The 26,801-nt window shown below is 45.1% G+C and overlaps 1 protein-coding gene across 2 annotated transcripts in view; it reads left to right on the forward strand.

The window, feature by feature from the left end:
- Positions 1-26,801, forward strand: part of ankfn1b (ankyrin repeat and fibronectin type III domain containing 1b) — a 248,155-nt gene that overhangs the window by 48,643 nt on the left and 172,711 nt on the right. For both annotated transcript variants that reach the window (XM_031799412.1, XM_031799413.1), the window contains exon 3: positions 3,375-3,607. In XM_031799412.1, coding sequence (XP_031655272.1) covers positions 3,375-3,607 — 233 coding nt within the window. The remainder of the gene's footprint in view (positions 1-3,374; positions 3,608-26,801) is intronic.

Consider the following 26,801-nt stretch of genomic DNA (forward strand, 5'->3'; position numbering starts at 1 on the left):
CTGTGTCTTTCTCTCTGTATCTCTCTCTGTCTCCCTCTCTCTGTATCTCTCTCTCCCCTCTCTCTCTCTCTCTCTCTCCTCTCTCTCCTCTCTCTCTCTCTCTCTCTCTCTCTCTCTCTCTCTCTCTCTCTTGTATCTGTCTCTCTCCTGTCTGTCTCTCTCTGTCATCTCTCTCTCTCTCTCTACTGTATCTCTCTTCTTGTCTCTCTCTATCTGTTTCTCTCTATGATCTCTCTTCTTCTTTCTCTCTGAATCTTCTCTCTCGTCTCTCTCTCGCTGCTTATCTCTCTCTGTATCTCTCTCTCTCTGTGTATCTTCTCTCTGTATCTCTCTCTTTCTGTGTATCTCTCTCTCTGTCTTCTCTCTCTCTCTGTATCTCTCTCTCTGTATCTGTCTCTCTTCTGTATCTGTCTCTTCTCTGTCTGTCTCTCTCTCTTATCTGTCTCCCTTGTATCTGTCTCTCTCTGTCTGTCTCTCTCTCTCTGTATCTCTCTCTGTCTCTCTCTCTGTCTCCCTGTCCCTCAGGATGTTTCTTCACTCAACCTCTGTTTTACCATGGCATCAATCCTTCAACCCTATAGCACTTTAATCCCACCAGCCTACTTCTATTCCTGATGATCACAGAGCAGTTTGATTGAATAGAGTACACAGTATTTGTACGATCAGTCGCTCAAAGTTCGACCACACGCCCAAGGCCTCCTCTGGCAATCAGGACCCTGTGAGATAATCCCTATTCATTTACTTTCAGTGAAATTAAAGTACTTAATTGCTCTTCTTTTGTGATTTATGCTCTTACCAAAACAGTATGTGCAAACAGTCTTTCTTTGTCTCTTTCTCTCTTTGTCTCTCTCTCTGTCTCTCTCTCTCTTTGTCTCTTTCTCTCTGTATCTCTCTCTGTATCTCTCTCTCTCTCTCTCTCTCTCTCTCTGTATCTCTCTGTATCTCTCTCTCTCTGTATCTCTCTCTCTGTGTATCTCTCTCTCTCTCTGTATCTGTCTCTCTCTCTGTATCTGTCTCTCTCTCTGTCTCTCTCTCTGTATCTCTCTCTGTATCTCTCTCTCTCTCTCTCTCTGTATCTCTCTGTATCTCTCTCTCTCTGTATCTCTCTCTCTGTGTATCTCTCTCTCTCTCTGTATCTCTCTGTATCTCTCTCTCTCTCTCTCTCTCTCTCTCTCTCTCTGTGTATCTGTCTCTCTATGTATCTCTCTCTCTCTGTGTATCTGTCTCTCTATGTATCTCTCTCTCTCTGTGTATCTGTCTCTCTATGTATCTGTCTCTCTCTCTGTATCTGTCTCTCTCTCTGTATCTGTCTCTCTCTCTGCATCTGTCTCTCTCTCTGTCTCTCTCTCTGTCTCTCTCTCTGTATCTCTCTCTGTATCTCTCTCTGTATCTCTCTCTGTATCTCTCTCTCTCTCTCTCTCTCTCTGTATCTCTCTGTATCTCTCTCTCTCTGTATCTCTCTCTCTGTGTATCTCTCTCTCTCTCTGTATCTCTCTGTATCTCTCTCTCTCTCTCTCTCTCTCTCTCTGTGTATCTGTCTCTCTATGTATCTGTCTCTCTATGTATCTCTCTCTGTCTCTCTCTCTCTGTCTCTCTCTCTCTCTCTGTCTCTCTCTCTGTCTCTCTATGTATCTGTCTCTCTCTCTGTATCTGTCTCTCTCTCTGTATCTGTCTCTCTCTCTGCATCTGTCTCTCTCTCTGTCTCTCTCTCTGTCTCTCTCTCTGTATCTCTCTCTGTATCTCTCTCTGTATCTCTCTCTCTCTCTCTCTCTCTCTGTATCTCTCTGTATCTCTCTGTATCTCTCTCTCTCTGTATCTCTCTCTCTGTGTATCTCTCTCTCTCTCTGTATCTCTCTGTATCTCTCTCTCTCTCTCTCTCTCTCTGTCTCTCTATGTATCTCTCTCTCTCTGTGTATCTGTCTCTCTATGTATCTCTCTCTCTCTGTGTATCTGTCTCTCTATGTATCTGTCTCTCTCTGTATCTGTCTCTCTCTCTGTATCTGTCTCTCTCTCTGCATCTGTCTCTCTCTCTGTCTCTCTCTGTATCTCTCTCTGTATCTCTCTCTGTATCTCTCTCTCTCTCTCTCTCTCTCTCTGTATCTCTCTGTATCTCTCTGTATCTCTCTCTCTCTGTATCTCTCTCTCTGTGTATCTCTCTCTCTCTCTGTATCTCTCTGTATCTCTCTCTCTCTCTCTCTCTCTCTCTCTCTCTCTCTGTGTATCTGTCTCTCTATGTATCTGTCTCTCTATGTATCTCTCTCTGTCTCTCTCTCTCTGTCTCTCTCTCTCTCTCTCTGTCTCTCTCTCTGCCTCTCTCTCTCTGTATCTCTCTCTCTGTCTCTCTCTCTCTCTCTATATATATATATATATATATATATAAATCCTTCAGCCCTATAGCACTTTACTACTTCTATTCCCGATGATCACAGAAAAACAGAAGTAAACCATCTACTTAAGCCCATCAGAGTAACTGAGTGCTCTCCATTTGACCCCCCCCCCCCCGAATTCCTATTTAAAACATTTTTTTTGTATATGGTGCAAATATTACATTCAGACAGATTGAGTCTTGTGCCATGTTTGTTGCCTAGCAACCGGTGTCATTGGCTGCGGGGAGCCAGACATTCCTTATTCAAGTTCCTGAATAACCAGCCTCTCCATTAAGCATCAATGATTGGCCTTTCTTCACCACATGCATTTGAGCAGTTCAGAGGAAGATATAGATAAAATCCTGAACACGGACAACAAGTAATGCTACATACAGGTGTGATCAGATCCCAGTGTCTTTTCTATGTCCACCATATCGATGCTATTCTAGTGATTTCGACAGTTGACATAATGTCCCCTGAAAGGTAAACGGCAGCGTTCGCTCACTGATTCATTGATTCCAGCAGCAGACAAGCACTATAGGTCTCACGTTGCGTTGCGTCAACACCAGTCAGATGTTAGTAGTCCAGGGTGTTTGATGATGGATTGATGTCAGTAGATATTCGTTTCCTGTGTGTTTGACAGGTGCTCATGTGATGTCCGAGCTCAGAGAAAAACAGCAGTCACATCCTTCACGGTCACAGAATATTTCTATATTCTGATTTACGAGAAGAAATTATATGAACGGGGGGGGGGGGTATAACAATACTTTGCTCCTCCTAAAGCGATAGTTCAGAGTTATATCTGTATTGCTTAGTGATCTGGATTATAGTTCATGGAGAGGGAGGATTTGTGTTTATTTGTCTTGACTCGAAAACATAAACAGTGTTTTATGCTAAGTTTATTGTCTCTCTCTCCCCACCCCCCCTCTCTCTCCTCCCTCTCTCTTCATCTCCCCTCTCTCTCCCTCCACCCCCCCCCCCCCCCCTCACGCCATCCCTCTCTTCCAGGGGAGCTGTGGCGTCTGGAGGACGACGTGGAGGACGAGGAGGAGGCGGGGCGTCTGTGTGCCGCCGCCCGCCCCCGTTCACAATCGCCCTTCTCCCACTTCCGCACGCGCACCGCATACCTGCGCAAGAGCGTCTCCGTGGACGACCCCCTGGGCATGGTAGACTACTGCTCGTCGGCGCCCCTCGAGGGCAAAGGCAGTCGCGGCGGCAAGGGCAAGCTCAAGAGGAAGTTTGTAAGTACCCAACTTCCTGTCTTTCCTTTCAAAAGAGCATAGAGAGATGATCCCAGTCAACACACAGCCACCACAAAATGTTGGCTCAAAGTTATGGGTATCAATGTGATATCAGTCTTTTTTTAGTTCAAATGACAACCTAGAGAATTCGGTCCCTTTTCAAATGACTGTATTTGTGATTGTGTCATCCTTCACTTAACTGTGCACATGTAAGTGTTTGCCAACGCACACACACACACTGGTTGACCTCAGAAATATACACTACCATTCAAAAGTTTGGGGTCACTTAGAAATGTCCTTGTTTTCCATGAAAACATACATGAAATGAGTTGCAAAATTGAATATGAAATATAGTCAAGACGTTGACAAGGTTATAAATAATGATTTTTTGATTTAAATAATAATTGTGTCCTTCAAACTTTGCTTTTGTCAAAGAATCCTCCATTTGCAGCAATTACAGCAATTACAGCCTTGCAGACCTTTAGCATTCTAGTTGTCAATTTGTCGGGGTCATCTGAAGAGATTTCACCCTATGCTTCCTGAAGCACCTCCCATCCCATCAGTAGGATTTGCTTGATGGGCACTTCTTACGTACCATACGGTCAAGCTGCTCTCACAACAGCTCAGTAGGTTTGAGATCTGGTGACTAAAGCGTGCTAAGTTTGTCAATAATAAAGTTAGCTAACACAGCTAGTGTGATGGTTGCTGATAAATGGGCCTCTGTACGCCTATGTAGATATTCCATTAAAAAATCTGCCGTTTCCAGCTACAATAGTAATTTACAACATGAACATGTCTACACTGTATTTCTGATCAATTTTGTTATTTTAATGGACCACAAATGTGCTTTTCTTTCAAAAACAAGGACATTTCCAAGTGACCCCAAACATTTGAACAGTAGCATAATTATCAATGAGCAAATGATCAATCACACAGAATGCATTTGCATGCGATCGGTTCTTCCAAAGATTCTGCCGACGGTAGGTCAATAGAGATTGAACACTAGAGACTGATTTGGTTGGAAAGACTTTCAGGACACACGGGACTAACTACAAATAGACCTCAAGTCTACAACACAACCAGACGGTTCGGGCACAATGTGTCCCTTCTGACACAAATAACTCAATCCCCCTGATTGACTTGATTTAGTGACTTGTTTCACATAAGGACAGTCCAGGGATATTTGACCCCCGATCTTGATAAGAAATGACCATACCAGACACTTTTGGAGAACATAAATGGGGAAACGAATAAAATAATAACAGTAGGCTACACCAACATTAGAGTCCATTCATACAATGTTTTGGGTGAATTGCCACATTAGATTTGCTGTGGGAAATGAGGAAATAGTTCATTTCTAGTGCACGGATGCTTGTCAAATAGATAAATCCCCCTTAGCCTGTTAACCTTTTACTGCAGTGGGCTAAATCAGGGTCACACAGAGTGATTATTAGTAGTCTCAAACAAATCTACTTTGAAACAAAAGTATACACCTCACACATATGGTTATGGGCTTCAACAAAAGAAAACACCTGTGCACCATATTAGATTTAGAGTTGATATGTTTTACATTTTGAGTTTGCATCACAATGTACATCACAGAAGACTGAAATATCACAAAACAGTTTGACATAGAAACACCTGTTATTTAAAATCATCTTGATTAATTATGAAAAGTATCAATAACGTTCCACCCATGAGACCAAAGGACGCTTTTGGTCATTGACTGCAGGAAAGGGCTACGAACGGACTGAGTTGTTCTCTTGACAATAGGGCAAACACACAGTATCTCTTGAAAGGCTTTGGTTGCAAGCAGGACTAAGGCAGAGAGGAAGAGGCGAAGCGAGAAGGCTCATTCTCACCACAATCTGTCTGGAATAAGCCCAAATGCGTTTCTGTGGGCTTAATATGCTGACCTAATCTTGTCGCCTGGCTTCCTGCTTTTGGGACAACGACTCCCATTGTTAGGCCGGAGAGCATCTCATCATTATATATAGATCTCTGAATAAGGTAACACCTTTTAGGGAGCGGTAAAGAGGTGACCTATAATGGTTGCAACTGACATCAGTTGTGCAGGTGAATTTGGCGCATATTGATGGTTTAAACGAGACATCAGCTGGTTGCAATAGGCCCCTTGTTATTTGATTATTCTGATAGGCTCCATTCTGTAGGCTACCTGTTAGCCTATCCATTGTCACGAGATGAAAGGTGTGAAAACCGACAATAGGCTCCTGTTTGTGTTTTCCCTGGCTGAGTTGATGAGCTGTTTTGAGCCATCAGTTGATTGACAGATGTAGGTCTACCGTAGATTGATCAACTTTCCTCCAGTGGGGATGCTTTGGGCCATCAGATGATTGACAGATGTAGGTCTACTGTAGATCGATCAACTTTCCTCCAGTGGGGATGCTTTGAGCCATCGGTTGATTGACAGATGTAGGTCTACCGTAGATCGATCAACTTTCCTCCAGTGGGGATGCTTTGGGCCATCAGTTGATTGACAGATGTAGGTCTACTGTAGATCGATGAACTTTCCTCCAGTGGGGATGCTTTGGGCCATCAGTTGATTGACAGATGTAGGTCTACTGTAGATCGATCAACTTTCCTCCAGTGGGGATGCTTTGGGCCATCAGATGATTGACAGATGTAGGTCTACTGTAGATCGATCAACTTTCCTCCAGTGGGGATGCTTTGGGCCATCAGTTGATTGACAGATGTAGGTCTACCGTAGATCGATCAACTTTCCTCCAGTGGGGATGCTTTGGGCCATCAGTTGATTGACAGATGTAGGTCTACTGTAGATCGATCAACTTTCCTCCAGTGGGGATGCTTTGGGCCATCAGTTGATTGACAGATGTAGATCGATCAACTTTCCTCCAGTGGGGATGCTCGCCCCACGTTTTATAGTTAGGTTATGTGTACATACGTAAAGGACAGTTACTTAGACTGTAATTCTGTCAAGTAAAAGTAAATGTATCCCACTTAAACTACTCAAGAAAGAGTGAAAAGTAACTGATCAGAAAACAACTTAATAAGTACTAGTTACATATTGAGTTAGTAGGTTAAAAATATATATTTTATGGTAAACTGTGACAGCGAACCAAAAGGACAAGAACTTAGTGAAATTGATTTGACATTCATTTATTATTTAAATTATTCATAAATTATTTAAGCCAGCACCATTATTTAAGTCTGCAGATGTCCTCCAGCACCGGTAGTCTCGACAGAAGACTGACCGCAAACATAGTCCATAGGTGGTACAGTTTCAACGATGGTCTGATTCAAAGTTGACTCAAATCAATGTGCTCAATTTCATAAAGGTCAATGGTACTTGACATTGGAATAATATATATATTTTTTAAATGTAATAGCATTAATGAAAATGTATTTCACAATATAATTTCAAGGACATGTGATGGTGAATGCATAGTACACCAAGTGTGATGTTTAATCTTCCACTCAGAATGACATCGGGTAACTGTTGCAACAGTCAAACAACAGTCAGTATCGACATTTCTCTTGTCAGTCGTGTTACTAGTGTGCAAATCAGACACAGGTCAGCATGGAATAAACACGAAGGTAGGTATCCAGGTAAGAATCATACAGTGCAGATATCAGATATCATCTTCTTGCTCCCTAAGGTAGGATTTACCCGCCAACCTCCTTCTCTTCCGAACCGCTCCTTTCCACTTGGAAGGGGATTTTCATTTTCTTGGCTGGCCCATTCTCCTCCCCCTCGGTTGTGCCACTACAAGCTGTACCTAAAAAGACACGCACACAAAATAATGTATTTTTAGTATATGGCACAAAAAGCTTACTAAGATGATACACGGACTGTATTGACAGACATTTCAGAGACACACAAACACACCCAGAGTGAGAGAGAGAGAGAGCAATGGAGTGACCGGATTCTGCGCTGGACGGACCACTTGACCTAGCTAACGTTAGCTAGCTGCATGGCTGGACACTGCAGCTAGCTAGCGACCTTAGCCAGCGTCTCTGGTGGCAACCTCACGTGATAGCTATTGCCACACACGTCTGATTCGTCTTTTCAGTGTTTATGCCGGTGACATGCTGACCACACCGCTCGCGTTTGCAAAATAAATGTACACATGCATGCTATTCAGTCGTTGCACCCGCACTGCTCGCGCGTGTTAACGAGCGTCTGCGTAGCCAGGCGCTAAAATAGAACTTGGTTCCATTTGTGACGCTTGACGCGCTGAAAGTCCCGCCTCTTCCTTACATATACCCATATGGGTGATTGAAAGATGAACTGAGGTCCACACTCCAGTCCAGTTGGCAGTGGTAATGCACCTTAAAGTGCACTATATAAAGTCCAACGAAGAAGAAGCCTGAAGGAGGAGTGATTACTAGAAACAAACCCGGTTCACCATATTTTCTGTTGGTTGGAGTAGAGGACCTTGTCTATTTCAGGTAAAATAACAACCCAATGTTTATATCCCAAGACAAATTAGCTAGCAACAGAAAGCTAGCTAGCTAAATTGCCATGAATGTTTAATGCTTTTTGACCTGCCCCCAAATTAATATAGTTGGTTCAGAGTTAGTTATTTCAACCTGCGTGTCCTGATCGCGTCTGGTGTGGGTGGACAAAATCAACATGCATGCGATGGCGCACGCGGACACACGCACCGAGCGAGCGGTCGGGTCAGCATGTAAGTTATCCAACAAGTAGAGATCATATGGGGTGCTAAACACAGGAGATTAAACTTAGCCATTTGATTTGCCACCTAGCCATTTGATTTGATACCTAGCCATTTGATTTGCTACCTAGCCATTTGATTTGCTACCTAGCCATTTGATTTGCCACCTAGCCATTTGATTTGCTACCTAGCCATTTGATTTGCTACCTAGCCATTTGATTTGCTACCTAGCCATTTGATTTGCCACCTAGCCATTTGATTTGCTACCTAGCCATTTGATTTGCCACCTAGCCATTTGATTTGCTACCTAGCCATTTGATTTGCTACCTAGCCATTTGATTTGCCACCTAGCCATTTGATTTGCTACCTAGCCATTTGATTTGCTACCTAGCCATTTGATTTGCTACCTAGCCATTTGATTTGCTACCTAGCCATTTGATTTGCCACCTAGCCATTTGATTTCCTACCTAGCCATTTGATTTGCTACCTAGCCATTTGATTTGCCACCTAGCCATTTGATTTGCTACCTAGCCATTTGATTTGCTACCTAGCCATTTGATTTGCTACCTAGCCATTTGATTTGCCACCTAGCCATTTGATTTGCTACCTAGCCATTTGATTTGCTACCTAGCCATTTGATTTGCCACCTAGCCATTTGATTTGCTACCTAGCCATTTGATTTGCACTCGCCCTTAAAACGCAATTAGAACGTAGAATTATATCTGAGAAATAGTTATCTTACCCAGACATATATAATCTTACAAAGGTAGAAAGTAATTAAAGTTAGTGATGGGACAATAGATACCAGAGTTCCGATGCAGTTTTTAAAGCACTACTGATCTGACGCAATGTACCGATGCTCGTTTTTAAGTAACATTATCTCGTGATCAACGACGTCCAAAGCTTTGTTTGATCACGTGCTTTTTCAAACCGTGTGTTGCAAAATGCGAGATCTCACTGATTTCGCCGTGGGTTCCGGTGCTTTCTTCAATTCCAAGTTGCTTTCAACCACCAACCTTTACTGTAGGTCTAAAATGTAGTTAAGATCTTTCCATGTTGCGTCACCCGAACGGTAGCTCAGCAAGTAGAATCTGGGACCATAGAACACTCATAGATGATAGGAAATTGGGTCGAATCACGTCAATGGAATATTATTTTGAAAATGTTTTTAGAAGCACAAAGAAATGCTAACCTCTCACCTTTACAATAACAGAGGGGGGGGGGGGGGGCATCTCAAACTTTCTCACTCATCATTATTCACGATCATTCAGGATTATGTTAAGACACATATTATATTCTTATATACAATAAGAGTGACTCCAAAATGACACACTACATTATTTACCATTAATTCCTTGACGCAAAATAATCTGAAGCACAGCCAAAACAAACAGCACATGCGTCCAACAAATGTGTAGAGCCACAAGCTCGATGTAGTCATTGCGTGCTATGAATATGGGCCCACTTTTTACGACTTTAATACACATATAAGTGAATTTAACCCAGTACTTCTGCTCCCCTAAAATGGGAGGACTATATACAAAAAGTGTTGTAATTTTAAACGGTTCCCCGATATGGATGAAAATACCCTCAAATTAAAGCTGACAGTCTGCACTTTAACCTCCATAGTCACTGTATCATTTCAAATCCAAAATGCTGGAGTACAGAGCATTAAAAAAAAACACCAATGTGGCACTGTCCCAATAGTTTTGGAGCTCACTGTAAAGGCCACTAAGCAAACCCTTTTATCTAAAGTCACTGACTGTACAGGTCACCCCTGCGAGAAATGAACCCATGACCTTGGCATTGCTAATCCCACACAGTCTTACCAACTGAGCCACACAACACCAACCTCTTACCAACCATTATTTCCCACCTGTCATCTACAGATCCTTTCATGGCAAGCCTAATTTGAGAAGGGGAGATTGGGTGTTCCAAATGGGGTTAGTCCCATGTGGCGCCTCTTCCACCACTATAGAGGACCATGACCTGAGACATAAGGAGAGAGGAGAGGGGTTGGGTTGTGGTCATTCGAGATTGAAGTTGTCGTTATTGTTCGTGGTCATGAGATCTGGTAAGAGGATCCATCATTACCTAGCTAGACTTTGTAATTGGTTCTCAAATAACCCCAGAAGGAACGTGACACCAACCATGGAAGGGGAGAGTCGGTGGGGGACCTCTGTGAGGGGTGCCTGTCTGGGTGTATGAGAGAGTGTGTGGATGTCTTTCTCTTTTAAACACGCAAGGTTGTCTAAGAATTACCCAATTATCACTGGGTTGAGAAGAAACAGGTAGAGAGAACCATATCTCTGTGATATAAAATCTATTGTGAAGATTGACAGATATTCCCAAATCGGACAGTCCTACACCCCCTTTAATGAGATGGGGACCACTCTGGACCTGATGACGTGTCGCCTGTGTTTAGGGGTAAGACATTTTTAAAGCCACGGTATCATTTGGAGTGATACTGTTGCAATACAATTTGGATTAGAATAGTTGTATTTCTGTTTGTGCTAGATAAGTCTTGTGTAACCGACTGGGTTCGAACTCCTTTGACCTACTCCTGTCCGAAACAACCCTAGCAGCTGATGCGTTACCAAAATGCAACTTACAGTACCAATGTGACTGACTGGGTTTGAACCGGGCTCCCCTGTGCACTATACAGGACTGTGTTAGCCCACTGAGCTGAAGCTAAGGCATAAGTTCAGGGAGCTAACGCAAATAAAAAATGACTACTTGAAAGTGGAGGGGTGAAATGCCATCCCCTGTAGAATATAATTAGTCATTGCCAATCAGCAATGGTTGCTAGGAGTTTGTTTTAGTGCCAAAGCATTTTTACAGGACAATGAGTGCAGGAGCGAGGGACAATTTACACTTTGTTAGTAATTCTGAACACATTTCTGTCTCTCGCATCAGACGACATGCTTTTGAAATCCACATCTAATTTCTGCCACCAGATATTTCCATAAAGAGAACAATGGTTGTCATAAAAACTCTTAGATGTTATGTCACCTATTTCGGGGACTTTAAGCGGTTCTGGACCGGTTCCAACTGACATTTTGGCGCACAGTGTTCAGTGAACATTGTACGGGACCAGTGCCTAAATAATGTCATTCTCTTGGTCACAGACAGACACTTTCTGCTTAAAGCTGAAGTTGTAACGAGTCTGTACACATTGGAATGGTGTCTCTACGTCGCTCAGTGGACGTTTAGGAGAAAAATATCTGTCGTCAGTCATATGAAATGGTGCCAATATTGTACTGTCACTAAGTATGATCCGTTTTTACAGTTATAAGAAAGGTGAGATTTTATAGTAAGTCGTTTATCATTTGATTTTTACTACACTGAACAAAAACATAAATGCAACAATTTCAACGATTTTACTGAGTTACAGTTCATGGATGATCTTGCCAAAGGACAAAATGCTCACGAACAGGGATGTAAACAAATTTGAGAGAAATAAGCGTTTTAGTGCATATGGAACATTCCTGGGATCTTTTATTTCAGCTCATGAAACATGGGACCAACATTTTACATGTTGCGTTTTATATTTTTGTTCAGTGTTTATTTAGAGAGCATTTCAGTAATGTCAAGCCCTATTGCCCCATTTGTGTTGAATAGGGGAAGAAATCATTTATGATTTTACATATTTGCATAATATTTGTACTTGAGCTTATATTCTCAAAATTGTCTACACCTCAGCCAGAAAGGTGAGTTCCAGACCTTTCTAAAACTATGCAACATTACCAGTTATTGTTTATGGCCATCTTATGAAAAATAATTACGTTTAGGCGGAAATCAACGTTTTCATCCAAGATTAAGCCATGGAAAGAGGTTTCTACATGTTGTATAAATACGTGAGTTTTCTTTTCTCATTTACATTCTCTCACTCCAAAAGCCAGGCAGCCATCTTGGTTACAGATACAGGCTGAGCAGTAATAACCTTTTTTGTGTTTGTTGTTCTATTGATAATTTTGCAGCTCTTTCACTTTGTGAGCTCGTCAAAACAACAAGAGAACCAACAACCGCTCGCTTCATTCATTATCCCGCAGACAATCATTTAGTGTACACCTTGCACATCCCAGGCATTCATTTAGTGTACACCTTGCACATCCCAGACAATCATTTAGTGTACACCTTGCACATCCCAGGCAGTCATTTAGTGTACACCTTGCACATCCCAGGCAGTCATTTAGTGTACACCTTGCACATCCCAGGCAGTCATTTAGTGTACACCTTGCACATCCCAGACAATCATTTAGTGTACACCTTGCACATCCCAGGCAGTCATTTAGTGTACACCTTGCACATCCCAGACAGTCATTTAGTGTACACCTTGCACATCCCAGGCAGTCATTTAGTGTACACCTTGCACATCCCAGGCAGTCATTTAGTGTACACCTTGCACATCCCAGGCAGTCATTTAGTGTACACCTTGCACATCCCAGGCAGTCATTTAGTGTACACCTTGCACATCCCAGGCAGTCATTTAGTGTACACCTTGCACATCCCAGGCAGTCATTTAGTGTACACCTTGCACATCCCAGACAATAATTTAGTGTACACCTTGCACATCCCAGGCAGTCATTTAGTGTACACCTTGCACATCCCAGGCAGTCATTTAGTGTACACCTTGCACATCCCAGGCAGTCATTTAGTGTACACCTTGCACATCCCAGACAATCATTTAGTGTACACCTTGCACATCCCAGGCAGTCATTTAGTGTACACCTTGCACATCCCAGGCAGTCATTTAGTGTACACCTTGCACATCCCAGGCAGTCATTTAGTGTACACCTTGCACATCCCAGGCAGTCATTTAGTGTACACCTTGCACATCCCAGGCAGTCATTTAGTGTACACCTTGCACATCCCAGGCAGTCATTTAGTGTACACCTTGCACATCCCAGGCAGTCATTTAGTGTACACCTTGCACATCCCAGGCAGTCATTTAGTGTACACCTTGCACATCCCAGGCAGTCATTTAGTGTACACCTTGCACATCCCAGGCAGTCATTTAGTGTACACCTTGCACATCCCAGACAATTATTTAGTGTACACCTTGCACATCCCAGGCAGTCATTTAGTGTACACCTTGCACATCCCAGGCAGTCATTTAGTGTACACCTTGCACATCCCAGGCAGTCATTTAGTGTACACCTTGCACATCCCAGACAATCATTTAGTGTACACCTTGCACATCCCAGGCAGTCATTTAGTGTACACTTTGCACATCCCAGGCAGTCATTTAGTGTACACCTTGCACATCCCAGGCAGTCATTTAGTGTACACCTTGCACATCCCAGGCAGTCATTTAGTGTACACCTTGCACATCCCAGGCAGTCATTTAGTGTACACCTTGCACATCCCAGGCAGTCATTTAGTGTACACCTTGCACATCCCAGGCAGTCATTTAGTGTACACCTTGCACATCCCAGGCAGTCATTTAGTGTACACCTTGCACATCCCAGGCAGTCATTTAGTGTACACCTTGCACATCCCAGACAATAATTTAGTGTACACCTTGCACATCCCAGGCAGTCATTTAGTGTACACCTTGCACATCCCAGGCAGTCATTTAGTGTACACCTTGCACATCCCAGGCAGTCATTTAGTGTACACCTTGCACATCCCAGACAATCATTTAGTGTACACCTTGCACATCCCAGGCAGTCATTTAGTGTACACCTTGCACATCCCAGGCAGTCATTTAGTGTACACCTTGCACATCCCAGGCAGTCATTTAGTGTACACCTTGCACATCCCAGGCAGTCATTTAGTGTACACCTTGCACATCCCAGGCAGTCATTTAGTGTACACCTTGCACATCCCAGGCAGTCATTTAGTGTACACCTTGCACATCCCAGGCAGTCATTTAGTGTACACCTTGCACATCCCAGGCAGTCATTTAGTGTACACCTTGCACATCCCAGGCAGTCATTTAGTGTACACCTTGCACATCCCAGGCAGTCATTTAGTGTACACCTTGCACATCCCAGGCAGTCATTTAGTGTACACCTTGCACATCCCAGACAATTATTTAGTGTACACCTTGCACATCCCAGGCAGTCATTTAGTGTACACCTTGCACATCCCAGGCAGTCATTTAGTGTACACCTTGCACATCCCAGGCAGTCATTTAGTGTACACCTTGCACATCCCAGACAATCATTTAGTGTACACCTTGCACATCCCAGGCAGTCATTTAGTGTACACTTTGCACATCCCAGGCAGTCATTTAGTGTACACCTTGCACATCCCAGGCAGTCATTTAGTGTACACCTTGCACATCCCAGGCAGTCATTTAGTGTACACCTTGCACATCCCAGGCAGTCATTTAGTGTACACCTTGCACATCCCAGACAATCATTTAGTGTACACCTTGCACATCCCAGGCAGTCATTTAGTGTACACCTTGCACATCCCAGACAATCATTTAGTGTACACCTTGCACATCCCAGGCAGTCATTTAGTGTACACCTTGCACATCCCAGACAATCATTTAGTGTACACCTTGCACATCCCAGGCAGTCATTTAGTGTACACCTTGCACATCCCAGACAATCATTTAGTGTACACCTTTCACATCCCAGGCAGTCATTTAGTGTACACCTTGCACATCCCAGACAATCATTTAGTGTACACCTTGCACATCCCAGGCAGTCATTTAGTGTACACCTTGCACATCCCAGACAATCATTTAGTGTACACCTTGCACATCCCAGGCAGTCATTTAGTGTACACCTTGCACATCCCAGGCAGTCATTTAGTGTACACCTTGCACATCCCAGGCAGTCATTTAGTGTACACCTTGCACATCCCAGACAATCATTTAGTGTACACCTTGCACATCCCAGGCAGTCATTTAGTGTACACCTTGCACATCCCAGGCAGTCATTTAGTGTACACCTTGCACATCCCAGGCAGTCATTTAGTGTACACCTTGCACATCCCAGACAGTCATTTAGTGTACACCTTGCACATCCCAGGCAGTCATTTAGTATACACCTTGCACATCCCAGACAGTCATTTAGTATACACCTTGCACATCCCAGACAGTCATTTAGTGTACACCTTGCACATCCCAGGCAGTCATTTAGTGTACACCTTGCACATCCCAGACAGTCATTTAGTGTACACCTTGCACATCCCAGGCAGTCATTTAGTGTACACCTTGCACATCCCAGACAGTCATTTAGTGTACACCTTGCACATCCCAGACAGTCATTTAGTGTACACCTTGCACATCCCAGACAGTCATTTAGTGTACACCTTGCACATCCCAGACAATCATTTAGTGTACACCTTGCACATCCCAGACAGTCATTTAGTGTACACCTTGCACATCCCAGGCAGTCATTTAGTGTACACCTTGCACATCCCAGACAGTCATTTAGTGTACACCTTGCACATCCCAGGCAGTCATTTAGTGTACACCTTGCACATCCCAGGCAGTCATTTAGTGTACACCTTGCACATCCCAGGCAGTCATTTAGTGTACACCTTGCACATCCCAGGCAGTCATTTAGTGTACACCTTGCACATCCCAGGCAGTCATTTAGTGTACACCTTGCACATCCCAGGCAGTCATTTAGTGTACACCTTGCACATCCCAGGCAGTCATTTAGTGTACACCTTGCACATCCCAGACAGTCATTTAGTGTACACCTTGCACATCCCAAGCAGTCATTTAGTGTACACCTTGCACATCCCAGACAGTCATTTAGTGTACACCTTGCACATCTCAGGCAGTCATTTAGTGTACACCTTGCACATCCCAGACAGTCATTTAGTGTACACCTTGCACATCCCAGGCAGTCATTTAGTGTACACCTTGCACATCCCAGGCAGTCATTTAGTGTACACCTTGCACATCCCAGGCAGTCATTTAGTAGAAAAGCAGATGTTTTCACAATGACAAACAAAGTGATATATCAATGAGGAGAAACGGTGGCCGTGTTGTTTGGTAGGTTACTGTGTTGTGTGTGTGTGTGTCTGCGTGCATTTGTGCCTGTGTGTGTGTGTGGATGCACGTGCTTGTGTGTACTGCATATCATTAGTATGCGCAGCAGCTGTCTGTTCAAAATAAACAGATCAGCTGATTAGTCACTGAATCAATTTTTTTTTGCCTGGTTGTTTATTTTTTTCTCACTAATTGCATCCATTAGGGCTGACGACAGCATAGCGATGGGTTGGGGTGTGTGTGTGTGTGTGTGTGTGTGTGTGTGTGTGTGTGTGTGTGTGTGTGTGTGTGTGTGTGTGTGTGTGTGTGTGTGTGTGTGTGTGTGTGTGTGTGTGAAGTCCAATCTGTGAGAGGCAGACCTGGCCACAGTTGTCACATGTAGATTTTGCGGTAGTGTCCTGATGTCCTTTCCTCTTCGCTCTATTTGCTTCTCGGTGTTGAGCCGGGGTTGTTTTGCTTGTCAGCAGCCCGCTCCTTCTCACCCTTGCCCCTCCTCTCCCTCGCTCCCCCACTCCACTCCTCCTCTTCCTGTGATGTGTCAGTATTGGTGTTGGAGCGTAACACAGCCAAGGTGTCTGCACAAGTTCATTTGCAAAACAAAATAGACCACTGTGAACAGAGCACACATTTCTTTGTAGTCTACTGCATGAGAGAGAGAGAGAGAGAGAGAGAGAGAGAGAGAGAGAGAGAGAGAGAGAGAGATATGGTCGAGATATGCTATGGTAGAGCTGGCAGCAATAAGAGGCAGAGCAGTAAATTAGGGAATGTTTGGGCAATGCATGAGACAGGCAACTGCAGCAGCTTTGACTCCAGCTCTAGATTTATTTGAGTTGCCATGGTACCACAGACTGGCAGTGTGTGTGTGTGTGTGGGGGGGGGGGTGGGTTATGGGTTGGTTTCTTTGTTTGGGTGTGCAGGAGACAGAGAAAATAGTTTTTGTGTGTGTGTTTCAGAGAGAAATAGTTTAATTTCTGTAATGGTGTGGCTAAATGGTTGATCACTTTCACTCCAGAACTGAGCGATGCTTCAAACTGGAAAGGTACACACTTATTTGTGACCGTGTAACGATCTGTTTGTGCCAATCTACGTTGTTTACCGAACCTCTCCTCTGGAACGGTGTGTGTCATGATGACTCACAGAGATTCTTAATTAGCCAAGTGAACTACTGTCCACTTCAGTCACTGTGGCAAGTAATGAACCAGTCTATGTTGATTGCTGATTCTCTGAATTTTAGCAGTGAATGTGAGTCAGTGATTGACGGAGAAAAATACATAACCAGATATATATTCAATCTTGTTGTGACAAGGATGTACCATCTACCTACTGGTGTGTGTGTGTGTGTGTGTACCTGCTGCTTGTGTGTGTTTGTGTGAGAGTTTGTCTGGATGGGGATCTCACAGTGGTGCCCTTCGTCCAATGATCTGATTGATATTCATGGTGCGTAGGTCAAAGGGCTCCCTGCTAGGCTGTGGTTCGGTTAAATAGGACTGTTCCCTCTGGAGGAGCCCCCTGTCTCTCTGTACCGGTCCTCTCAGCCAGACAGGAGACATTGGGCCGTGCTCGCGCATAATAACACTGAACACCGCAACAACAAGTTCACACTGGCTCTGAAGAGGACCATGCTGATACTTAATGCAAACAGCTCCTCACAGACAATGCTAGTCGTTGGAAATCAATTCAAGTAGCAAATGTGCGACACTGTGCTGATTAGACTAGCGTTTAGGAAGACAGGACAAACATTTATGGAGAAGTCTTAAGCAAGTGTAACAGTGTAGCTTCCGTCCCTCTCCTCGCCCCAACCTGGGCTCGAACCAGGGACCCTCTGCACACATCAACCACAGTCACTCGCGAAGCATCGTCGCCCATCGTGCCACAAAAGCCGCGGGCGGCCCTTGCAGGGCAAGGGGAAGAATTAGCGCGCACCACCGCTAACTAGCTAGCCATTTCACATTGGTCACACAAGCACATTCAGACTGACCTGACGTTTATGTTACATTTCGGGCGATTCCATTGGCCCAGTAGTCTAATACACACCATGTAGTGCTTCGGTGTGTGGCTTGTTTTCATAGTGCATCAGCACTTGATTCTTTGATTACACTCATTACTGACCTACGTTGCAAATGGATCCCCATTGACACAAGAAGTGGTTTCCGTAACAAAGCAATAGGCAATACCTGTCACTACCACCAGGGAGCAGCGCAACAATAGCAAAGCACGGCATAGCAGGCAGCAGTGGGCTTCAATACAACTGGATAGTGTTAATTCGGGACACACCGTAGGTTACCGTTTTGCAACAGAACACAAAAAAAGTGTTTATTGGACCAATTGTATGTAGTCCCTCTCTGTTTTCTTCCATTTGGTGCCTAATGAATAGTACCCAGGATATACCAGGCTGCGGCGGTGCTAGCTGCCCCTGGCCTTATTAGAATTAGCACAGTCATTATGGAGGTGATTAGCTTAATGATGCGTTCCATATGGGGCCCTGGGAACACTCTTTGGAAGAGCTCTGAGCTGTTTGCGTTCTTCCTCTGGGAGTTCTTTAACCTTCTTCTAACCTGGGTTTGGCCGGAAAGAAAACAACAGGAATGCAAGCACTGGTTGACGAGAGCGACAGATGGTTCATGATGTGTTGGATATTTGACGTCGACTGTGGTGGAGCTGGGAGGCGTTTACTGTGTGTCTGTGCCGCATGGCGCTGTAGCTCTGGTCCAGGCACCGCTACGTAACGCCCTGTATCGATATGCACTGAACGCCACAGACCAATTTGTTTAATGACTGGATTCAATATACTTCACTGGTGCCCCGGACCAAAGCTAGGCACACTGTGGCTGGGTTGCTTATTAATGGAGAGCGGTGCAGATGACGGAAGCCTGTGGATGGGCTTGTCATCGACTTGTGGACTGTTTATCATCTGATTAGTCGGTCTTCACTTAGCATGGTCCAGCATGGTTACTGCACCAATGTAGGACACGCGCACACTGTCCAGTAGCTAGTTGGTTATTTCTCTGCTGTCATGCAGCATCCTGCGGTAAGTCAGTAGCGTGTGTCAAGAGTTCTGCTTTGTTGGCGCTGTACAAAAGCGCTGGACAAGACATTAGGAACACCTGCTCTTTCCATGACATAGCTTTCACCCGGTCAGTCTATGAACCCGCATTGATGTCACCTGTTAAATCCACTTCAATCAGTGTAGATGAAGAGGAGGCGACAAGGTTAAAGAAGGATTTTTAAGCCTTGAGATAATTGAGACATGGATTGTGTACGTGTGCCTTTGAGGGTGAATGGGCAAGACAAACTATTGAAGTGCCTTTGAACATGGTATGGTAGTAGGTGCCAGGTGTCAGGAACTGCAACGCTGCTGGGTTTTTCACGCTCAACAGTTTCCTGTGTGTATCAAGAATGGTCCACCACCCAAAGGACATCCAGCTGACTTGACACAACATTGGGCAGCATCCCTGTGGAACGCTTTTGACACCTTGTAGAGTCCACACCCTGACGAATTCAGGCTGTTCTGAGGGCAAAGGGGAGGTGCAACTCAATATTAGGACGGTGTTCCTAATGTTTTGTCCACTCAGTGTCGATTCTCCATCCCATGTCTGTTCCCAGTAATGAATTGCAAACCAAGCCCAGCACTGTGAGTCAATTATAATGACCAAGTTATGGAATGCTCGTCAAATTGCCATAAAAGAGTAATCCAAACCGTAAAGAAAATGATAGAATGCCGTTAAAATGTCCGTACGTTAATCAGATCCAAACCCTGCATCTGTGTATCGAGACCCTAGTTGGAGAATGTACTGCCTCTCGCAACTATAGTAGAATGTGCATATTGTATTTAACTCTGTTTTCACGTACTGTATGTGATGACTTGGAGGTATGCCATCTGGGCCTTGGGTCATGTCCGATATGAATCACTTTTCCTGAAATCCCGCCTCTACGATGATTGGTGGGGACTGGTATGTTGTAAGCTGGACCAAGTGTGTATGGTTCAAGCTGATAAGTGGCTATAGTGATTCAATTAAGGCGATAAACACCTCCAGACCTCTCCATTGCGACACACCTGATGTCACGGGCTCAGCGAGAGCTTACGAGTGATTCATAAAACTGTCATGTCACTGTAATTACGTCTTTACGAGGCCTCCGGGACTGTGTTTAAAGCATCCGCTAATCTTTATGCAATACGGAGGTGTCAATCAAAGCCCCGGTCTTAATGCCAAGTCATTCAGATGCAATAGAGATTAGAGGATGTACGCTACGCTGACGCCCAAGAAAAGAGCAGATAATGAAAGTCACTCGGTCTGGTGTAGAGAGAAACGGGATGGCTTCCTGCGCTAATGGGATGAAAAGGGAGTGTCTTGAATGGATAAACGGGTCCTTGCCTGTAAGATGTAAGCTAATGAAAGTTACTCACTGCAGCGTAGAGATGAATGGAATGGAATGGCTGTCTGAAATGATGGGATTTAAAGGGGAATGTTCACTAGGCAAGTAGGTCCTCACCTTTAAGATATATGCTTAGTGGTACAGCATGAGTCATTGGGAATTGTGTCACAGTCACGTCGCTCACTGGAGACCACAGCCTTCGGCAGTTCTCCCCCGCTGATGGTGTCACTGGGCGACAACCCCACCTACACGTCATTGAGGTGAATCGAGTTTGGGGACACATTCACGTCATACTGTCTTCGTACGTCAGTACCTGTAAAATCCAATAACGGATGTGCTTTGTACCCCCCTTCAACAGTATTTCATTATAGTGGATTTAATTATAGCCGAGACTACGAACACAGAGTTTTGCAATGATGATACAAAATAATAATTTGTTTTTAAAAAAATCACTGTTGAAAAAAACTCACTATTGACTTCTTGTCTGTGTCTTGCTTGTTTGATGTGCTGTGTATGCTACATATAGCTTGCCTAAACAGCTGCTTGTAACTCCCCTCCTGGGGAAACAAAATAACATGAAATTGCTCGACAACCTGTGTTGTGCTTATGTTTCCAATTATATCCGAACGTTACTGTTTCAACAGAGAAAGAACTAGGTTCGCTCTGATTGTTTTGTGTAACACCAGCAGTGGAGTTGTGACGACCCTCCCACTCTGTCTGCCGTATTCTGTCTTTGTTCTTGTTTCTTCATTAGGATGCCGGTGGGCGGAGTTGGGAGGGTCGTCAGCTTCATGGGAAACACCTGGTCCAGGTGTCTCCCAGGATAAATAGACCTCTTCCACATTCATGGAGGAGACTCTCTCCATGCAGACACCTTTGTAGATTGTGTTGGGGTTCTTGGTGGCCTTTTGTTTGTTTGCTTTGGCACCTTTCAACACCCTGCATTATCACATTCATGCATGCAAAACACTCACTTACACTACTGATTACTGATTACACACACCATTGTATATTTTCCTTAGTTGCTTTAGTTAATAAATATATATTTTGTTACGCCTTATCTCCACGTTGTCTCCCTTTGTTACGGGCTTTGAGCCGGTTCGTGACAAGTTGACTGAGCACTGAGCACTGAGCACTGAGCAGCGGCTGAAGAGAGGTAGGCCAGTGGATCCCACATGGGCAGAAATCTCTGTATTTTTTTCCGGTTTCAGAAAATTTGGAGCGGCAGCATCTCAGTTCTTTGTGATACTTATTCTGCCCTCCATCCCGTCTGTTCAATCAGTTACAACATTGACCACATGATGGCGGTATCGTACCACACAAATCCCCGTAGGCCCTGTTCAGCTGAGACCAAGTGTGTGTTTTGTCATTGTCAGCCTCTATTGAATTCTGTCTGGGTTACAGTAGCGCTTACCTGAATGGTGTGCCGCCCCCTTAGGTCTTGACTGTGACTCACTCCCCAGGTGACTAACAATAGTTTGAAGTTGTATTAGTTGTATGTACAGGATAGGCATGGTATACATTGTCCAACGAAATGCAACAACAATAAGAAATAGTAAAAAAATAAGAATACGAACATAAAGTAAATGGCAGTAGAATAGAATACCTTTTTTTAGCAAGTGTAATACAGGAAGGCACAATGTACAGTCCAATATTTACACGTGTATTAGAGAAGAGGGGGTTGGGGGGGCAAGTGTATAATAGCAGCAGTTGTGATGTGTTCTAAGGTGCGGAAACTCAGATCAGGTGGTCAGTCCAGTTAAAGTGTTCAGCTGTCTGATGGGCTTGGAGATAGAAACTGTCTCTGAGCCTGTTGGTATCAGACCTCATGCTCTGATACAGTCTGATGGCTTGTAGATAGAAACTGTCTCTGAGCCTGTTGGTATCAGACCTCATGCTCTGATACAGTCTGATGGCTTGTAGATAGAAACTGTCTCTGAGCCTGTTGGTATCAGACCTCATGCTCTGATACAGTCTGATGGGCTTGTAGATAGAAACTGTCTCTGAGCCTGTTGGTATCAGACCTCATGCTCTGATACAGTCTGATGGCTTGTAGATAGAAACTGTCTCTGAGCCTGTTGGTATCGGACCTCATGCTCTGATACAGTCTGATGGCTTGTAGATAGAAACTGTCTCTGAGCCTGTTGGTATCAGACCTCATGCTCTGATACAGTCTGATGGCTTGTAGATAGAAACTGTCTCTGAGCCTGTTGGTATCAGACCTCATGCTCTGATACAGTCTGATGGCTTGTAGATAGAAACTGTCTCTGAGCCTGTTGGTATCAGACCTCATGCTCTGATACAGTCTGATGGCTTGTAGATAGAAACTGTCTCTGAGCCTGTTGGTATCAGACCTCATGCTCTGATACAGTCTGATGGCTTGTAGATAGAAACTGTCTCTGAGCCTGTTGGTATCAGACCTCATGCTCTGATACAGTCTGATGGGCTTGTAGATAGAAACTGTCTCTGAGCCTGTTGGTATCAGACCTCATGCTCTGATACAGTCTGATGGCTTGTAGATAGAAACTGTCTCTGAGCCTGTTGGTATCGGACCTCATGCTCTGATAAAGTCTGATGGCTTGTAGATAGAAACTGTCTCTGAGCCTGTTGGTATCAGACCTCATGCTCTGATACAGTCTGATGGCTTGTAGATAGAAACTGTCTCTGAGCCTGTTGGTATCAGACCTCATGCTCTGATACAGTCTGGTGGCTTGTAGATAGAAACTGTCTCTGAGCCTGTTGGTATCAGACCTCATACTCTGATACAGTCTGATGGCTTGTAGATAGAAACTGTCTCTGAGCCTGTTGGTATCAGACCTCATGCTCTGATACAGTCTGATGGCTTGTAGATAGAAACTGTCTCTGAGCCTGTTGGTATCGGACCTCATGCTCTGATACAGTCTGCCCGACGGTGTGTGGGGTCAATGATGAGGCTGCATCCCTTCCTCAGACACCTTCCTGGATGGGTGGAAGCACGGTTCCACTGATGTACTGGGCCATCTTCACCACCAGCTGGAGGGCCTTGTGGTCGTGGACGGAGCAATTCCGGGTGGCAGGTAGCCTAGCGGTTAAGAGCATTGGGCCAGTAACCGAAAGGTCGCTGGTATGAATACCTGAGACGGCAAGGTGGAAAAATCGGCCGATTGTTGATGGATGGTTAAGGCAGCCCCCCCGGACCCCTCTGATTTAGAGGGATTGGGGTAAATGCGGAAGACCCATTTCGACTAGGTATCCCCTTTTCCCAATTCCCGTACCAGGCCGTGATGCAACCGGCCAGGACGCTCTCGATGGTGCAGCAGTAGTATTTGGAGTTGCCTCGTTCAGCCGCCTTTGGAAGTAGAGACGCTCTTGCACCCTCTTGACAAGAGTGGTGGTGTTGTTGGTCCATGACAAGTCTGTTGTTGGTCCATGACAAGTCCTCTGTGATGAGGCTGAGGAACTTAAAACTCGTGACTATCTCTACTACAGTCCCATTTATGTGGCCCGGGGCATGTTCCCTCCTCTGCTTTATCCTGCTATATTTTCTGGCGTTGAGGGTGAGGTTGTTTTCATGACACCGCAATGCCAGTTAATTTATCTCCCTATAGGCTGACTTGTCGTTGTTGGTTATCAGGCCTACAACCCAAGGTTTCGTCAGGAAACCTGATGATGGAGTCGGTGGCGTGCAGATGATGGAGTCTGTGGCGTGCACAGCAGATGACTGAGGACACACCCCTTGGGGTTCCCCCGTGTGTGAAGAGTCAGTGTGGAGGAGGTGTTGTTGCCTCTCCTCACAGCCTGTGGTCTGCCCGTCAGGAAGTCCAGGGTCCAGATGCAGAGGGTGGTGTTCAGACTCAGGGCTCTGAGCTTGACGTCGAGCCTGGGGCGAACAATAGTGTGGAATTTTGAACTGTAGTCTATGAACATCATTCTAACAGGCGTTCCTCTTGTACCGATGTGTTACGGCCGCATTAATGTTGATGGACATGGCATCTTCCATGGATCTGTTGGAGTGGGTCTAAGACGTAAGACCGGATACCTGCTCGCGAGCAACACACACAAAATCACCCTTGGTGTAACAGTTACATAAATCCACTGAGTGGTGGGTCATACGTTCACTCTACCCTTGTCACACCGTCAACCTCCTCTTCTCTTTTTCATTTCTCCCTCCCTCCTTCCCCCGCTCCCCCCGTCCCTCTCTCCGGCTCTATGGCTTACGCCGAGGGGACTGCATTAATGTGTGTGAAAAGAGTCTGCACAAAGAGGCCTTAAGATGGCCCTCCACTCTGGACCTGAAAACTACAGGCCAGAAAGCGAGAGAAAAATTGCACATTTTCTGCACATCCAGGCAAACTCACTCTCCCAGACACACGAGTGCGCACACAGATACGGGTGCGCGCACACACACACACGCACGCACGCACGCACACACACGCACGCACGCACACACACAGAGGGGACTAAGAAAGAATGGCATGGGAATGTTTTCTGTGGCCACTTTGGTTGCTGATGGTAACCCAGTGAAATTGTGCTCATTAAGTATGTAGATACAGGGTTGCCCCTTCCCCCTTGCTCCCTTTTTCTCCTCTTCAGCTCTAATCTTCTTTCGGCTGGGGGCAGGGGCAGGGGCAGGTTTTGACACCACTGCATCTCGAGGATCATTGAGATTGCATTAGAAAAAGCACTTGCGGGAATTGTTAAATAACTCTCATAGTCTAACCTCTCCTCCCATTCTCTCCTTTTCACATTTTTCCCTCTCTTCATTTGACCTTTCAGAATCACTCTACGCTATATCCCCTGATCCAAGAAACTCTCAGCTCCAGTTTCTGACAATATTAGATCCAAATCAAACTCGTCGGGTGTTGCCTTAAAATATTTCACTTTTTGGCCTTTGTTCCCTTCGAAGGAAACAAAGGCAACATTTAAAAAGTAATCCTATCAGTGATTTGCTGTAAACATGATCGTATGATGTGGTATCATTGTATCCTCTCGTGTTGTTGTCTCCCCCCCTCTCCTCTGCTCTCATCCCCTCTCCTCTCATCCCCTCTCCTCTGCTCTCCTCCAATCCAGTCTGGTAGGTAGTGGTGTTGAGGAGGGTCCTTCACACCAGAACAATCTCAACAATTTCAAGGCCCATTAGAGATGTGAAAAGGCCTATAAAGTCTCCAGGCAGCAGCTCCCTTCTGGCCACACTGCTCTGAGGGCAACAGACTGGGACATATAGCTGCCATTCCTCCTCCCTCTCTCGCCATTCCTCTCCTTCACCTCCTTCTCTCTCTCTCTCCTTCTCTCTCTCTCACACACACACACTCCATCTATCCATCCCCATCTCTCTCTCTCTCTCTCTCTCACACACACTCCATCTATCCATCCATCCATCCATCCCTCTCTCTCTCTCTCTCTCTCTCACACACACACTCCATCTATCCATCCCCCTCTCTCTCTCTCTCTCTCTCTCTCACACACACTCCATCTATCCATCCCTCTCTCTCTCTATCACACTCCATCTATCCATCCCTCTCTCTCTCTCTCTCTCTCTCTCACACACACTCCATCTATCCATCCCTCTCTCTCTCTCTCTCACACTCCATCTATCCATCCCTCTCTCTCTCTCTCTCACACACACTCCATCTATCCATCCCTCTCTCTCTCTCTCTCTCTCTCTCACACACCCACACTCCATCTATCCATCCCTCTCTCTCTCTCTTTCTCTCTCTCTCCCCACACGGAGTTTATTTGGTTTAGTGCCCACTGTGTTTTTGAAGTAACACAGTACAATAACAACACTATAGATTCCTTCGGCCCTTTACAACAACCTCCCCTTCACCTCATCCTCCTCCCCTCCAGCAGTGGTTATTATATAGATCCATTTCAGTTCCCTCTCTGACCATCCAAAGCCCATGTGAAGATCACTCTGAGTGGGCCAGGACTGGGCCGGGCCTTGGCTCTCGGTCTGGAGGAAGCCCTGGAGAAAGTGTGTGTGAGAGAGAGAGAGAGGGGCTGGAGACATGAAGGGGAAAGAAAGCAGCCCTTTGTGGGATAGAAGTGCTTCGTCTCTCCCACCCCCCTTCCACCACCTCTACCCCCATCCTCCCTGGTTGGGCCTCCTCTCCCTCTCCTTACCCTCCAGACTCTCTGTCTGTGCTGACACTGCCTTTAATGGGGGAGCGGGCAGGCTGTTTATTTGTGTGGCGGAGGTTAAAAACTTCCCCCTTAATTG

Source organism: Oncorhynchus kisutch, linkage group LG20 (assembly GCF_002021735.2).
Source record: "Oncorhynchus kisutch isolate 150728-3 linkage group LG20, Okis_V2, whole genome shotgun sequence".
NCBI lineage: Eukaryota > Metazoa > Chordata > Actinopteri > Salmoniformes > Salmonidae > Oncorhynchus > Oncorhynchus kisutch.